The 17,245-nt window shown below is 42.8% G+C and overlaps 1 protein-coding gene across 1 annotated transcript in view; it reads left to right on the plus strand.

Annotated features, from left to right (window-relative positions):
- Window positions 1-17,245, plus strand: part of ATRN (attractin) — a 239,209-nt gene that overhangs the window by 202,253 nt on the left and 19,711 nt on the right. Inside the window, exon 27 of the mRNA XM_034772107.1 lies at window positions 12,964-13,071. Coding sequence (XP_034627998.1) covers window positions 12,964-13,071 — 108 coding nt within the window. The remainder of the gene's footprint in view (window positions 1-12,963; window positions 13,072-17,245) is intronic.

Consider the following 17,245-nt stretch of genomic DNA (forward strand, 5'->3'; position numbering starts at 1 on the left):
GATACAGAGCTGATGAGGCAAATTTCTTTAAGCTACTGGTCTCCATCGAGTGCTCCAGTGCAGCTTTGAACAGAAGGCCATGAAAGAGGAAAGAGAGAATCCATAAGGATGCCTGAGAGAAATGACTGCTGTTTTGCATGGCAAGATGAACTAAATGCAAAAATCTAATTTCACTTGAAGAGACTGTAGTGCACATGGACAGCTATGAGGGTTGGACATCATTGTAAAACAGAGCTCCGTCCAGATCAGAGCAGCACTGAAAAATCCCAATGAAAAGTAATCTGGTGAGTTAACAAAATTCACCCCAAAGCTGATGACAATCAACATCCCTGCAGACAGAAGATCTAGAATCAGTTGAGAGTTAAAAATGTTGAGTGTAAGGAATTGCTAATGAGAGAGCTTGAGGACTTGCCTGGGTTTATGTATGAATAAAGTCCCAAGCTCCTGGAATTGAATATTAAAAAGAAACCATTCTGTAGTGGAAAGGAGGTATAGAGCTTCTATGCAGAAAATGCAAAAGGGGCAGATAAGAAGGGTAGCAAAATAAGCAAGTTTCTCATACTAGGAACGTGGCAAGGACTCATAAGGCTGCCTAAGCTGCTGGAGAGATCATTTTCAAGGTAGATAAAATCTTGTTTTCTGCAGCCCAGAGGCTCCCACAATTTTGATATGTATGGGCTATTCCCCTCCTGTCTGCGGTTTCCAGAGGCGGTTCAAAGCTGCAGCGTAGCCTGTCTCCTGCTTGCTGACAGATCTTCTGCCTCCGCAGCAGCAAAATGGCGGTTTGCTTCACTCCTGTTCTTTTCTTTTAGATTGGTTATTTTTAGATGTTTTCCGGGCAGTTAAAGGTTTTTTTGTTTGTTTGTTTGTTTTCAAGCCTTCTCTTGGTCCGAGATCTGAACAGTGTGGTTCAGATCTGCTACAGCGCCTCCCTGCTGAGCTCCCCTTTCCAGAGCAGTGAGCTGAATCCAAAAGGTGCTCTGTATATGAGGCAGCATTCCCAGGCATGGCAGAAGGTAAAAAATGCCCAACCTGCACCGAGCCAGCAAACCCGGTCTGTGCTAAGGCACAAGGCTCTGAGTCGGACAGGCATGTTGTGGCCCAACCCTCCAAGAAGCCATGATTCCACCACAGGGAAACCTGACCAGGAGACAGCGCAGAATAGGAAGAGGCTCTGAGGATGCAGACTTCATCCGGCTGACCCCGGGGTAGGTCCTGGCGTAACAAAGGACCATAAAAATAAGACCTTGTCTGGGCTCCTGGCTCCGTGTCCCCCTTCCCTCCCCCTCTTACCCCTCCGCAAGTTATAAATTGGGTCCCAGAATCCCTTGGAAAAGAAGCAGGGGACCTACACTGCTCTCTTCCTCCCACTGTGAATTGGGGTGTTCTCATTATACTTTGAAGTAAGTCCTGCAAAACCCAGAGACTCCGTGTCCCAAAAAGGCGAAGGCAAGCGTGTCCTTCACAAAGCAGCAATTAGCATCATTAATAAATAAGTGAGGTGAAAGCCAGGGGATAAAACCGCCTTCTCCTTTGCCTTCTGCCCCATGAGGGAGCATTTGCTGGGGTTTGTCTCTGTCATAGTCTCTCTCACAGTGTTCGGTAACGTGCTCAGCAGCCCTCCATCACCCTGCAATATGTCTGATCAAGCAGAGAAGCCTGTACCTGCCTCAGATTGCAGCCTCATGGAAACTGAGCCTGTCTGGCTTTCAGCCCAAGGACCCTCATTCTGCCAGGGAAAGGGGCTCAGATTTGAGGCAGCAGAAGAATGGGAGTTGTGCCTTCTGATCATCAGCCATAAACCCTTGCACTCTGAAAGTCGGGAAAGGGTCTCTCTCTCTCCACCCCAAACTGCCTCCACATTAAAGGCTTGAGTATTTCAGGCAGCCTGTGACCAGAGATACATGAGGATTTTTCCCCCCATGAAGCTGCACTGTCACGGGATTACAGAGGGATAAATTATAAATCCCTTCCCAAGATGGAAATTATCCTGATTTCCTAAGTAAAAGCTCCCAAGTGGTACCAGGCTGCTCCTACAGCATTTACTTGGGTGCTAGCTAGCCTGGGGGAACAGGCAAGACAGCCTTTCAGGCTCCTGGGGACAGCTAACAAGCTATTTTCACAATTGAGATATATGTACCAGGAGCCCATCTCTCTTGTTTGGTCTCCAAATTAGTATCAGTAGTGTACAACCTCCCCCTGGGATTAGCCAGGGAAAGAAGTACCACACATACCAAAAAAAAAAAAGGAAGAAAGAAAGAAAAAAGGAACCACAAAACCCACTACACCAAAAGAACACAACACAAAAATAAGCCAACCAACCTACAGAACTTTTTCCAGGACAGAATGTCAGTCAATGGGCTGCAAGGAATTTATTAATAAAATATCCAGCAGACTGTACAGGACATAATTCGAATTTGTGCTCCCTGACAATGAACGCAGCTCAGTCAGTGGCGGGACTCTCCATTGCCCCCTAGGCCGGACAAAGACAGCCACTCAGAGGTGCATTCTTATACACAGGTACAAACAAGTTACACATCACTCCTGACGCATTGAGGTACAACCCCTCTATGTGTGCCTCTCTCCTGGTACATGTTGGTTCGAACAAACAACTCTATCCATCATATTATCTTTTTGACCCTGTCTTTAGGATGGGTCAGCCTGTTCCTCGTTATCTCTGTGGAATGTGTTCGTACCAGAATATTCCGGTGCCATCCGGGCACAAATTCATCCTGTTAGTACTTGATACCTTTTAGATATGTGTATATGTGAAATTAGCAACCTTCTTCTTGCCAACTTCTGTGAGCAGGGCCTGCCTCTGGCTCACAGCTTAACTTTGCTTTATGTTCGCAAAGTCTTGACCATTACTTGAGTTCAGGCCTCATACCGGGCCTCTGATACCAAGGGTTTATATTTCAAGGCCTCATCTTTCTACATTCCCCCACTTTTTGTCTTTTTATGGGGAGGATGTTTAGCCATTGTCCCGGAAAAGTATAATGCATGGACTAAAGATAACCCAATGGGCTAAACACGGTTATGTGGTTACCTTATTTCACCATCCATACACTCATGCATGTCTTTTTAATCTGCAGATTCCCTTGTACGACTGATTGATAGACAGATTTTATTATCCAATTATTTTTTTAGTCCCTTACCCCCTATCCAACCCACCTGTCCCCTGATTGCCCCCCGGGACTCCCTGCCCCTTATCCAACCCCCCTGCTCCCCGCCTCCTTACCATGCCACTCAGAGCAGCAGGACTGGCAGCCGTAAGTAGTACACCATAAGCAGCACATTCTTACGGGGAGCAATTTAATACACTACACAGACTCTTCCTTCTGATCCACCCTCTGCACCCAGTGACTGGTGGTAGTCACAGCAAGACACAGCATGCAGTGCCACAACCCAAACTCTGGATTGCTGCCAAGAACATGGTTTCTCAATAACACCAGGAAAAGCTGCCTGATTCCCTCGACCCATGATTCACCTGGGAGTGGAGACAGACACTACAATGACAAAGAGCTACCAATCACTAGACAGATTTCAGATGATCCAGGACACAGTATCCATGCTGGACAAATGTATGAGACCAACCATAGCTCAGTGACTCTACCCACTGGGCCTTCTGGGTGTGTTTAGTTAGATAGGTCTCCCATGGGCAAGATCAAATATCAGGAGTTTCCAGGCCTTTCTTCTGGGAGTATGGGATCATTCCCCAGAGCAAATGCAAGATCAGGTATTGGTGCCCAACCAGATGCTGGATCCCCTAAGACAATGGACAGACCCAAAAGTGTCCTCAGGGGTCTTTCTGTGTCTTCCAGGCCTGCAGGTTCTCACAACAGACACCATTCTGAAGATATAGGAAGCACTTCTGGGACCCAGAACAGCATAAGAGTAACTAGAGCTCAGGGGAAAGGAACCACAGCATCAAGCTGTCATACTAGCTCTGTTGAGATTGCAGAGCTATCTAGAGATCAACTAGGCCTTGGTCCGATTAGACAGCACAGCCACGGTTGCATACAGAAACAACCGAGGGGGAGCAAGGATTGTAGCTATGCATGCAAATTAATAAAGACAATGAAATGGGAAGACAGGACTCCCCTTTCATTAAAGGCAGTACATATAAAAGGAGAGCTGAACCAAAAAGTATACTGTCTCAGCAGATACAAGGTTAAGTACCTTGTACGGTCGAAACAACAGACTAGATTTCTACATAGATTGCTTCCGTCACCGTGCAAAGGCTGAAATTGTGGAAAAGCAACATCACTTGCCACATAACCTTAGCAATGCTGAACACAATGCCATCTACAGCCTCAGAAACAACCCTGACATCATAATCAAAAAGGCTGACAAAGGAGGTGCTGTCGTCATCATGAATAAATTGGAATATGACCAAGAGGCTGCTAGACAGCTCTCTAACACCACATTCTACAGGCCATTATCCTCTGATCCCACTGAGGATTACCTAAAGAAACTACACCATCTGCTAAAAAAACTCCCTGACAAAGCACAGGAACAAATCTGTACAGACACATGCCTAGAACCCCGACCAGGGGTATTCTATTTGCTACCCAAGATCCATAAACCTGGATATCCTGGACGCCCCATCATCTCAGGCATTGGCACCCTAACATCAGGCTTGTCTGGTTATGTAGACTCTCTCCTCAGACCCTACGCTACCAGCACTCCCAGCTATCTTCGAGACACCGCTGACTTCCTGAGGAAACTACAATCCATCGGTGATCTTCCAGAAAACACCATCCTGGCCACTATGGACGTAGAAGCCCTCTACACCAATATTCCACACAAAGATGGACTACAAGCTATCAGGAACAGTATCCCTGATAATGTCACAGCTAACCTGGTGGCTGAACTTTGTGATTTTGTCCTCACCCACAACTATTTCACATTTGGGGACAATATATACCTTCAAGTCAGCGGCACTGCTATGGGTACCCGCATGGCCCCACAATATGCCAACATTTTTATGGCTGACTTAGAACAACGCTTCCTTAGCTCTCGTCCCCTAACGCCCCTACTCTACTTGCGCTACATTGATGACATCTTCATCATCTGGACCCATGGAAAAGAAGCCCTTGAGGAATTTCACCATGATTTCAATAATTTCCATCCCACCATCAACCTCAGCCTAGATCAATCCACACAAGCGGTCCATTTCCTGGACACTACTGTGCTAATAAGCGATGGTCACATAAATACCACCCTATACCGGAAACCTACTGACCGCTACACTTACCTACATGCCTCCAGCTTCCATCCAAGACACACCACACGATCCATTGTCTACAGCCAAGCTCTAAGATATAACCGCATTTGCTCCAATCCCTCGGATAGAGACAAGCGCCTACAAGATCTCTATCAAGCATTCTTAAAACTACAATACCCACCTGCTGAAGTGAAAAAACAGATTGACAGAGCCAGACGAGTACCCAGAAGTCACCTCCTACAAGACAGGCCCAACAAAGAAAATAACAGAACACCACTAGCTGTCACCTTCAGCCCCCAACTAAAACCTCTCCAGCGCATCATCAGAGATCTACAACCTATCCTGAAAGATGATCCTTTACTCTCACAGATCTTGGGAGACAGACCTGTCCTCGCTTACAGACAACCCCCCAACCTAAAGCAAATACTCACCAGCAACCACACATCACTGAACAAAACCACTAACCCAGGAACCTATCCTTGTAACAAACCCCGATGCCAACTCTGTCCACATATCTATTCAAGTGACATCATCATAGGACCTAATCACATCAGCCATACCATCAGGGGCTCGTTCACCTGCACATCTACCAATGTGATATATGCCATCATGTGCCAGCAATGCCCCTCTGCCATGTACATTGGCCAAACCGGACAGTCTCAACGCAAAAGAATTAATGGACACAAATCTGACATCAGGAATCAAAATACTCAAAAACCAGTGGGAGAACACTTTAACCTGTCTGGTCATTCAGTGACAGACCTGCGGGTGGCTATATTACAACAGAAAAACTTCAAAAACAAACTCCAACGAGAGACTGCTGAGCTAGAATTGATATGCAAACTAGACACAATCAACTCCGGTTTGAATAAGGACTGGGAATGGCTGAGCCATTACAAACATTGATTCTATCTCCCCTTGTAAGTATGCTCACACTTCTTATCAAACTGTCTGTACTGGGCTATCTTGATTATCACTTCAAAAGTTTTTTTTTCTCTTAATTAATTGGCCTCTCAGAGCTGGTAAGACAACTCCCACCTGTTCATGCTCTCTGTATGTGTGTATATATATCTCCTCAATATATGTTCCATTCTATATGCATCCGAAGAAGTGGGCTGTAGTCCACGAAAGCTTATGCTCTAATAAATTTGTTAGTCTCTAAGGTGCCACAAGTACTCCTGTTCTTCTAATGAAGATAGTGAGTAGCGTACAGTTTACTGTGTTTCTTTGTCTTCTGGAGATCTTCTTTGCACTGGATGCACAGGCCAGTTGCAGCTCTAAAAACTAAGGCTCCAGAAGGATCTGCGTCTCCAGAACTGATTCTGAAAAATGAAGTATTTAAGATTGCTCTAAAAACCATTAATGAATCTCTACATCTTGGAAAAACACTTTATATTCTTTCAGTTTTTGTGGCTTTTTTAAGAGAGAAGTTATTTTTCTGGAATTCTTCCTCTTGTATTTCGCCTTCTGCTACTCATTTTCAACTTTAGGGCCCCCCATTATATTATTCCTGCTCTCCCCACTAAGGATAATTTGACCCTAGAATCCTTTTAGAGTCTTAATGTTGCATTGTGTGTCAATCAGCCTCTTGACATATGTCTGTTCTCTAGTACTGCATAACCATATTGATGTTACTCTTACTTCCACAACCCCTCCTTACTCTCTTGTTTCCCCCTTTTTGTGTCACACAGCACTGGAGTGCGTAAGCTCCTTAAGGATCACATCTTTTTGTTTTGGTAGGTGCCTAAACCCCTTTGGGGCATCCGTCAAAGAAATAATAAAGGTGAAATGCTGTTTTCTACTCTTGCTCCTTTTTTAGTGTATAACAGTATAAGATGATAAAGGTAAAAATGAGTGTTTGTTTTATCTTCATTACAATTTTTAGTAATAAATCATGTCGCTGTTTTTTAACCAAGATTTACAAGTAGCAGTTGAGACCCAAAATACTGTTGGTTTTTTTTTCTTTCATAGAAGAATTGATGTCCCTTTCAAGAAGCCATCAGAATCCGAGGAGGGGATAGACTCAGGAAGGGGTTGTTTGTTTAGATTGATGGTAACAGGATGATTACACAGAAAGTGGGGACTGTTTTATTACTCTGAATATAATGATCAAGCTTTCATTGCCCAAGAATAAATACATCTTGGGTTATTTTAATAAATCAACCCAGCAACCCAGATGGCCATTTTTCACTTTCTCGTGCAATACTCCACCATTGCAAGACACTTGAACAATTTCCCTAAGTTCTCAAGCTCCTTCTTCTCAGATCAGTAACACATCAATATTAATGTGGGGTTTCCCCCCATTGGGGTGTCTGTCCATATATATGCAGTTCTGAGAATTACAGCTACTAGATTTTAAAGAGCCACTGATCTGAAACAGTGTAGTTTCTTCAACATCAACTTGCTATCTTGGGTCCATGTGAGGGGCACCCCCAATTGTCGTCCATTCTTGATACCCTCTTCTCCCTACCACATGCTGTCTGCTCAGTTTGTTACTGTCAAATAGTCTTAGTCTCTTGTTGTACCAAAGCCTTGGGGCTCTGTTTCTATGCCAACTGCCCTGTAATCTCTTTAGCTTGTGATGCTCAGTATGAATTAGACTTGCACATGTTCCACTGATTTAAAAATGTAGTTGCATCAGTACTGAGTATTGGCCATTCCAAACGGCGGTATATGTTATATCATATTGTGAACTTACAGTACATTTTGACTTAAAGTATTCATTCAGGGCACAAGTGATTTAAAACACTCCTGCAGCCCTATCAATTATGTATTATATAAATAACAACACTGTTTAAAAGTGATTGATTAAGGTCGGTTGTGTGACATCCCACAAATCAAACCACTGAAAGCAAGGCAATTCCAAATGATGGGACATCTCTTTACCATAACCTAATATCCACATAGCATGTTTCCACTGACAAACTTTGCATTTTCACTAGAATCTTCTTTTCTCTCTCCAGATAAGAACACACACTGCACATGCAAAATGTATCTCCCTAGCTCTATAACACAAAACCTTCATTAAACCATCAACCCCATTGACAGTCTTTGTGCACAGATTAAGTGTACAAAATGTCTCTCTCTTGGGGAAAAATAAGGTCTTCATTAAGGAATATTTATTTCTAGAACCCATTTTTATAGTGGATCTTATTTTTTGTTACATGATTTCCTTTATACAAATATGAAAAGCAACCAGGCTTTACATCAGGGAGCTTAACACGTAACGAGGGCAATATCGTTAAAATATGCACATAGGCAGAACTGCCAAACTTCAACCGGTGCAGGTTAAGTATGCAGGCTATATTTGTTGGGTTGCCTTTTGAAAGGACTTCCTTATCCTTAGATGAGCTGTCAGTCGGTTTGAAACACAGGAAGTGGTTTTCCATCTTAAAATATAACCATACAGTTGTTGAGATAGAGCCAGACTTTATTCTGAAATAGATGTCTGTTGTAATAACTGGCAATAATAGCCAGCATTTATACAGTATTCCACATATTCAGATTACTCATACTGAAAGGTACAATCCTTTGTTGAAATGAATGGTAGTTGCAGAGCTAAATCCTTGTCCAATTGTGAAAATGTAGGCAGTAATGTCACTTCAAAGTTGTTTGTATTTTCACAGTGTTGCCAGGATTTTATCCCATAACGTTTCTGTTGATTTCAACAGGAGTGATGTTGCTAAACCCCACACTGTGCTTAGTAAACTAAACTTACTTGTAAGAGTTGGTTCATTCTTCTTTTGGACATCTTTTTCAGGACAGCTTGTTCTCTGATTTTGCAGCCGTTATACAAAGCACTTTATGATAGCTGAAGGGGCCAATTATGGGAACGACTACTCAACAATCTGCTTCACACTTGCTTTAGTTTGCGATCTGCTGAGTGTATTTTAAGTGTTCTAAAACTCTGGAGGTTTAATAGATCAGTGAGTGGTTCCTTACCACTGCTGAGTTTGCCTGGCAGGTAGTCAAAAAGATCAACATAGTCACAGAAAATCTGATTTCTAGGATTTCCCTTTACGTTGTTTGTGGCGATATCTCAAATCAGTGCTATTGTATAGCTTGTTGCTTTTGCTAATCTTTTAGAAATCAGACCAAGATTTGCTATTTAATTTTGTGTTGGTGAAAGGTGCTGGACTGAAATCCTACAAAGTGAAGTCCTCTGTCCATAGAAGAGGCATAATGGTCTGAGCCTCACCACATCATCCTGGGGGAATTCTGCGCCAAAAAATTAAAAATTCTGCAGACAATATTTTAAAATTCTGTATATTTTATTTGTCAAAATAACATAACATAATCACACCAGTAATTTATTCAAAATACCTGTCAACAAGCATGTCAACAATACACACAACAACAACAAAAGATCCTCCCCACCCCACCCCAGAGTAGAGAGTTAAAGAAATCCCTATGACAACCCTGTTCCACTTGGGGGGTACTGAAGGGGGCTGGGTGGGGCTCCCAGAGCCCAGACACTTACACTCCCCTTCCCCCAGAGCCTAGACACTCACACCCACCCTGGAGCCCAGGCACGGAGTACCCCCAAAGCCTAGATATCCACACCACCCTTTCCTAGAGCCCAGCCATGGACACCCCCAGAACCCAGAAACTCGCACTCCTCTCCCCCCCAATGCCCAGCCATGGGCATCCCCAGAGCCCAGACATCTGCACCCCCTCTCCCCAGAGTCCAGCCACAGGTCCGGCTCTAGCGCTTTTGACGCCCCAAGCAGCCAAAAAAAAAAAAAAAAGCCGCGATCGGTGGCAGCTCTACCGCCGCTTCATTCCACGGCGGCAATTCGATGGCAGGTCCTTCGCTCCGAGAGGGAGTGACGGCCCTGCTGCCGGATGTGCCGCCCCCCCCCCCCCCTTCGTTTGTCACCCCAGGCACCTGCTTGCTACTCTGGTACCTGGAGTCGCCCTGCCCAGACACTCACACCCCACTCCCTCCAGAGCCCAGCCGTGGGGCAGCACCCGTCTCAGACACCTGCACCCCCAGAGCCTTTATCCACCCCAGCTTCTTTACTGTCTTGCCAGGGACCGTGGTGTGGTGCAGCCCTGCCCTTCCTCACCCTTTGCCAAACCAGGCAGCCAGAGCATGCAACCTCTATCCCCCGGGCTGGGCATTCTGCTCATTGAGAGCTGGGCTCTGCAGAGTCCAGCAGCCCCTAGTGGCTCCCAGAAGCTCTGCAGCCCCAGTTCTGCAGGAAAAATGTGAAATTCTGCACAAATTCTGCATTGCGCAGTGGTGCAGAATTCCCCCAGGAGTACAATGTGTCTCAACTCTAGGGATGAGAGGAGTGGTCTCTTAGTCTCCTATTTGGTGCCTTAGCTGATACTGTCAACAAGAGTGCAAAACCGGATGATGATTTGTATAATGTGGATACCGATCCATGGGAACTACAGTAAAACAGCTTTTCACATAAAGCACCAAACTGAAACAAGACTACATAGAAGAGATTGTTGGTCACTATTGACCGTGTCTACATTCACACCAGAGACCTGCAGCTATATATCCTATTTCAAATTCACCAAGTCATTGTTTTCGCTCCCCACTTCCTGTCTGTGAGTGGAAATGGCAGAGTAGAAGAGAGATGAGGAATAAGGATGTTCTTAACCTCGGTCAGCAATGAATGAGTTGAGCAGAAGTCAGCTGGACAAGAGAGGAAGAGAGACAGAAGGAGGTGTACTGTTTAAAGAAAATACAGAAATTATGGCTCTAAAGGACTGTCTGCTAAACCTAAATTTGTTCCCTGTGCTGGTATGTTATATCCTCTTCTGCCACCCTGAGACTGTAGTCTTAGGTTGGCCGAGAAAGGGACTCATCTTATTTTGTTTGCAAATTGCATAACACATCTTGAGTCCTGCAAATAATAATTAGTTGATTTTTTGACCTACCAATAGTAAGAACATTGAAAGGATGGGGTGGGGGGGAGTATTTTTAACTTGCAATCTTTGGCAACATATCAGTAGCCTAGCTTTTTGAGTATAGAATACATTTAGTACTGATATCCATGCTCATTAACCTGGGAAGGCAAGAGGACTAGAGTGAAACATAGGCCAGCAGGCTATGACATGTCATTCCTATTAGAATCATAGAATATTAGGGTTGGAAGAGACCTCAGGAGGTCATCTAGTCCAAAGCAGGACTAGATGCTCAAAGCAGGACCAACGCCAACTAAATCATTATTAACTGAATATGACGGATTGGCCTAGTAAGCCATTACATCTGAAACTTACTTGTTATAAAAAGAGTACAGCAAGTCAAGACTGACTTACATGGTATTCGAGCCAGGCCTTATCAAACCTAGCAAATGGAAATGGTCATGCATTTCAGGTAACAGCTAAACATATTACATGTATTCCAAGCTAGACTATCAGAACCCTGTTTGCTCCAGGCCAGACCCATGCTAGTAGCGATGGAGTTAAGGAAATTACAAGTTTCCTTTGCTGCCATACAGGAGACAACATTCTCTGGGTACAGAAGAGCTCACAGTTGGAAATTATACTTTACTTTACTTCCAGACCATAGAGTAACGGTATTATTCTGGAGGCAGCTGCGTTAAATGAACAGACATGAGAAGGTTGGAGGCAGTAAAGATAAGTTCTTCAGAAGATGACAATTGTATAGTGGAATGATTTTAAGACAAGTTAAGTTAGAAGGAGAGTAGGATGTGAAATCGGGATATGGGATTGGCTGCAATTCAGAAGATTACAGTGGTGTGCGGACACTGCAGAAGACAGATGATAGGATGCCAATGAAAATAGTGCAAGTACAACCAAAGTCAGTCAGACCCAGAGGCCATCCACCGACTAGGTGGTCAGACATCATCTGGAGGGACATGATCAAGCCATGGACAGGAATGAATGGTGATACAGTACTGTTCCATATGTCTGCAAAGTTGCTTTGGGATCAGAAGTAGTAGTTCTAGTAAGGTGACTGACAGGTAATAGTAATACAAAAGTGTAATACTAAATACAGTACAGTATATAAATCAAAGGGATTTCATTAGTATGCTGATCTTTAAGTGGCTGATGCTATTTGATTATTTACGGGCAGGGTGCCACATCATTCCCATTCCTGCTGGAATTGATGTTTGACACCTACGTCTCATTACCAATGACTTGATTTGCATTTAGAGCAAGGGACTTTTAACCACAGGAGCTAAAAAGGATATCTTTTCCTACTACTGCTAAACTAAAATTGGAACTGTAGTCTGCCATGTAGAGACTGCCATTGTATGTTTGAGAGAGAACCATAACACTAAAAGTCAACTTGTAAAGAGAACAATAAAAGATGCCTCTTGTGTTTTAGAAGCTTCTAAAGATTTATTCAGGAACGTGTACTGTATTTTAATAAAACATATTCCTGCAAGCCATGCTTGCTGTTCACAGATGCATTTGGAGTGTTGAGAATAATACACAGGGATGTTTAATATTAATTTGTGGTATACCGATATGATAAGTATACTGGCAGCTGTCTGATTTGTGTAGACATACAAAATTTTCACATTGGAGTGACTTACACCTGTTTATATTTATACAATTGGTTTTATTTAGAAATTGTTCTCATCAGGTTCCCTTGTGTCATCTTTATGCCCAGTGAAAGCATCAGGAATTTGTTTTGAAGCGTTTGCATGCTGGAGTCCATATCTTTCCATATTCAGTAAAATCTGTCGAACATTTTTGTATTCTTTATGTTGGAACAGTGTATTAATACCTCTGTGTTTATTCACTAGCAACTACTCCGTGAGATGCAACAGATGGCGAGCCGTCCCTTTGCCTCCATCAACGTTGCCTTAGAAACAGATGAAGAGCCGCCTGATCTCATTGGAGGAAGCATAAAGGTGAGAGTTCATGCTGTTTGGACAGTCCTACCTATAATTAATCTTCATGGATGTTTGTTCTCAACTGTGGATAAAGCAGTAATGGAAATCTGCTGCTCATTGGCAACCTGTAAGGAACTATAAGCACTTGAAAGCCATCATCTTGTTTTGACTTAATGTTGTGCCTTCAGGTTATGCATTTACATATTTTGGACTACACTGATTTTAATAAAAGTTACACCAATTTTTAGTTTTTATGCTTGTAATGAAGAAGGATACAGCTTAACACAGCAGAACAGTTGGCTGGAAATAGCTGTAGGTGCTGCAAATAGAAACAGTTTTTGTGAGGTCTCTCAAAAGGAACAGAAGAGTAATTGTCTTTGAATTCTGTGAAGATATAAATGTATTTTTTGATGCAAATAAATGTTCACAGCAAAATGTGATGCATACAAAGTAGGAGGGAGGAGAGAATTACAAAGTGTCTCCCCCCTACTCTGGAATACTTTTAGATGCAGTATGTTGTAATTGTAGGAAACTGCAGAGTTAAAAGTGAAGATGAAGCATTTGAGAGAGATCATGGCTGTGGTAAATTTCTGATATAAGACCTGTACACTAGAAAGCAAAGCAAAGCTCTCCTGAGTACAATTTGTCTATCTACTGTACACATACTTAGTCTATAAGTTTATGGCACTCTCACTTAAGAGCCTCGGCACAAAATCTTCTTGCCTGCCCTTACCATGATGATGAAAAAAATATTCCCTCCATTTAAATAAATAAATAAATTAATGGAGATATCCTATCTCCTAGAACTGGAAGGGACCTTGAAAGGTCATCAAGTCCAGCCCCCTGCCTTCACTAGCAGGACCAAGTACTGATTTTTGCCCCAGATCCCTAAGTGGCCCCCTCAAGGATTGAACTCACAACCCTGGGTTTAGCAGGCCAATGCTCAAACCACTGAGCTATCCCTCCCCCCGAATTTTATATTTATTCTATATTTAGAATATATGTGGGGTGTGTTTATGTATGTATATAAAATATAACAAAAATATTGATAAAAGAATGTTAAAGTTGCAAAGTCCAGAATTCAGGTGCCAGGAAATGCCAGAATTAGGATGCCCATGTGACTTTAGTTCTGCACCTAATGCATATGAATTGGTAGTCTTTAATTACATGTTCATACTATTTTTTCCATAGGACTTCTGCCTCATTCAGGGCACAGGATGGACAGCTCTCCATAAGTGAGGCAGCAGTTCAGCATTGCTTTTCAGCCTCACTGTTCAATGTGCACCCCCTACCGTATTTGCTATATACTGTCCAAACGTTGCATTGAATTTAGAATTAATTTTTGTTCAGAGTTTTCTCGGGTTTGCATTACCACAGCATCTGAGTGCTTCATCAATTTATCATAATCTCTGTCTCCGGCAGGGAGGTATTGTCCCTATTTTGCAAATAGGGAACTGAGCAATAGAGAAAGTAAGGCCAAAACTCGCAAGAGTATCCACTAATTTTAAGCGTTTCGATGATTGGGCAACTCGGTTGAGATACTTACGGGGCCTGAATTTTTGGAACATCAGCTGTTCCCATGTACTTTAATTTGAGTTGTGAGTGCTCAGTTCTTTTGAACAGTAAGCCCTCGGTACGTCCAACTGGTAGGTAGATTCTGTAATTTCTAAAAGGGTGTTAAATAAATGCCTCTGAGTTAGAATTGACAGAGAGATGAACCAAAAGACAATCTTTTTGTTAAGATGTGATCCACACACTGAAAAAGTTTGATACAAGTTAAGAATTACTTAGAAAGATTAGGTGTCTTCAAGTCGACAGAGTCTGTTGAACTATATTTTAGAATACTAAAGGAACTGTGTGAGGAGATATGAGCCATTAGTGATTATCTTTGAGAACTCGTGGAGGACAGGAGAGATTCCAGAAAACTGAAAAAGGGCAAATATAGACCCTCTCTATAAAAAGGAGAATAAGGACAACCGAGGGAATTCTAGATAAGGCTACAATTTTGTCACGGATATTTTTAGTATAAGTCATGGACAGATCACGGGCAATAAACAAAAATTCGCGGCCCGTGACCATATCTATGACTTATACTAAAAATACCTGTGACTAAATCTTGGGGGCGGGGCATGTCTGGGGGGGTCATTCAGGGGCGGCGGGGGAGGACACGGACATGGACCACGGCCACTCGTGGGGGGCACCCAAGTAGTGGCTGGTGTGGCTGTCCCCAGGGCCATCTGGGCAGCTAGCCCTGGAGCCAGATGCTTTGGCGGCCCTGGAGTCAGCCACACTCACTGTTGCAGAGGTCGCAGAAGTCATGGAATCCATGACTTCCATGATGGACACAGAGCCATAATTATAGACCAGTCAGTTTAATTTTGGTACCCAGAAAGATAATAGAGCAAATAATCAAATAATCAATTTGTAAGCACCTAGAGGAAAATAAGGTGATAAATCAAGGACAAATCATATCAAACCATCCGAATAACCTTCTTTACATGGTAACAAGCCTAGTGGATGTGGGGGAGGCAGTAGATGTGATATATCTTGACTATAGTAAGGCTTTTAATGCTCTCTCACATGACCTCATAAAGTAGAGAAATATAGCCTGGATAAATGTATTATAAAGTGGGTGCACACTGGTTGGAAAAGCAAATTCAGAGTAGTTATCACTGTTTCACAATCAATCTGGAAGGACCTATCAAGTGGGTCCCGTAGGGGTCTGCCTGGATCCAGTTCTATTCAATATCTTCATAAAAGATTTGGATAATGAGATAGAGAGTCCATTCATAAAGTGTGCAGACAACACCATGCTGGTAGGGGTTGCAAGTTCTTTTGATAACGGGATTAGAATTCAAAATGACCTTCACAAACTGCAGAAATGGTCTGAAATAAATAGGATGAAATTCAATAATGACAAATGCAAAGTACTACACCTAGGAAGGAATAATACATTGCACAAATACAAAATGGGAAATAACTGCCTAGGAAGGAGTACTGCCGGAATGGATCTGTAGGTTATAGAAGATGACAAACTAAATGAGAGTCAATAATGTAATACTATTGCAAATAAAGCAAACATCATTCTGCAATGTATTAGTAGGGATCTTGTAAGCCAGACATGAGACGTTATTCTTCCACTCTACTCAGTAGTGATAAGGCTTCAATTGGAGTATTGCATCCAGTTCTGGCCACCATACTTCTGGAAAGATGTGGACAAATTAGAGACAGTCCAGAAGAAAGCAACAAAAATTATTAAAAGTCTGGAAAACATGACCTATATGAGGAAAGACTGGGGGGGAAAAGGGGAGGGTAGTCTGGAGAAGACTGAGGAGGGATGTGATAACAGTCTTCAAGTACGTAAAAGGTTGTTATCAACACGAGAATGATAAATTGTTCTTCTTCTCCACTGAGGACAGGACAAGAAGTAATGGGCTTAAACTTCAGCAAGAGAAATTTAGGTTAGACGTTAGGAAAAACTTCCTAATTGTCAGGGTAGTTAAGCGTGGGAACAAATTTTCTAGGGAGGTTGTGGAGTCTCCATCATTGGAGGTTTTTAAGAGCAGGGTAGACAAACACCTGCCAAGGATGGTCTAGATAATGCTTCATCGTGCCTCAGTGCAGGGGACTGGAGTAGATGACCTACTGAGGTCCCTCCTAGACCTTCATTCCTATGATTCTTTAATATCCTGGATGCCCTATTAGGTCTTTTCCATTTTTAGAGTCTGAAGTAGGTGGTTACAGGAAGTCTTTATGGAACCAGTTGTCCATATCACACACACGATCATAAAAATTGGCAATTTTGTTATCTCAGCCGAGGCTCCAATGAATGGTTATGGACATTCTTCTCTCCCTGAAAAAAGGTCCCTCCAAATCAAGATCAAAGCATATTGGTGGGCCACTGTAGGAAAGCTTGCCTGCACTATGCCTGTTTGGTGACTAAATTAGTTGACTTCAGTTTCTGCAAACTCAGTCCAGCACTACTGTGAACATCATTGTTTTTTAGGGGAAATGCAACAGCTGTATTACTTGACAGAGATGTTGACATATTGGCTTAGTTCACATAGGTGTACTATAAAAATATATTACAGGGGCCTTCTTTTTCACCTGCTGTTTTACACTGTATGTGCAACTCACTTGTTTGTATGTTTCCCTCTTAATCTTTTTAGTCTGGGGAAGTAAACTGATAGGG

Source organism: Trachemys scripta, chromosome 5, assembly GCF_013100865.1.
Source record: "Trachemys scripta elegans isolate TJP31775 chromosome 5, CAS_Tse_1.0, whole genome shotgun sequence".
In the NCBI taxonomy this organism is placed as follows: Eukaryota; Metazoa; Chordata; order Testudines; family Emydidae; genus Trachemys; species Trachemys scripta.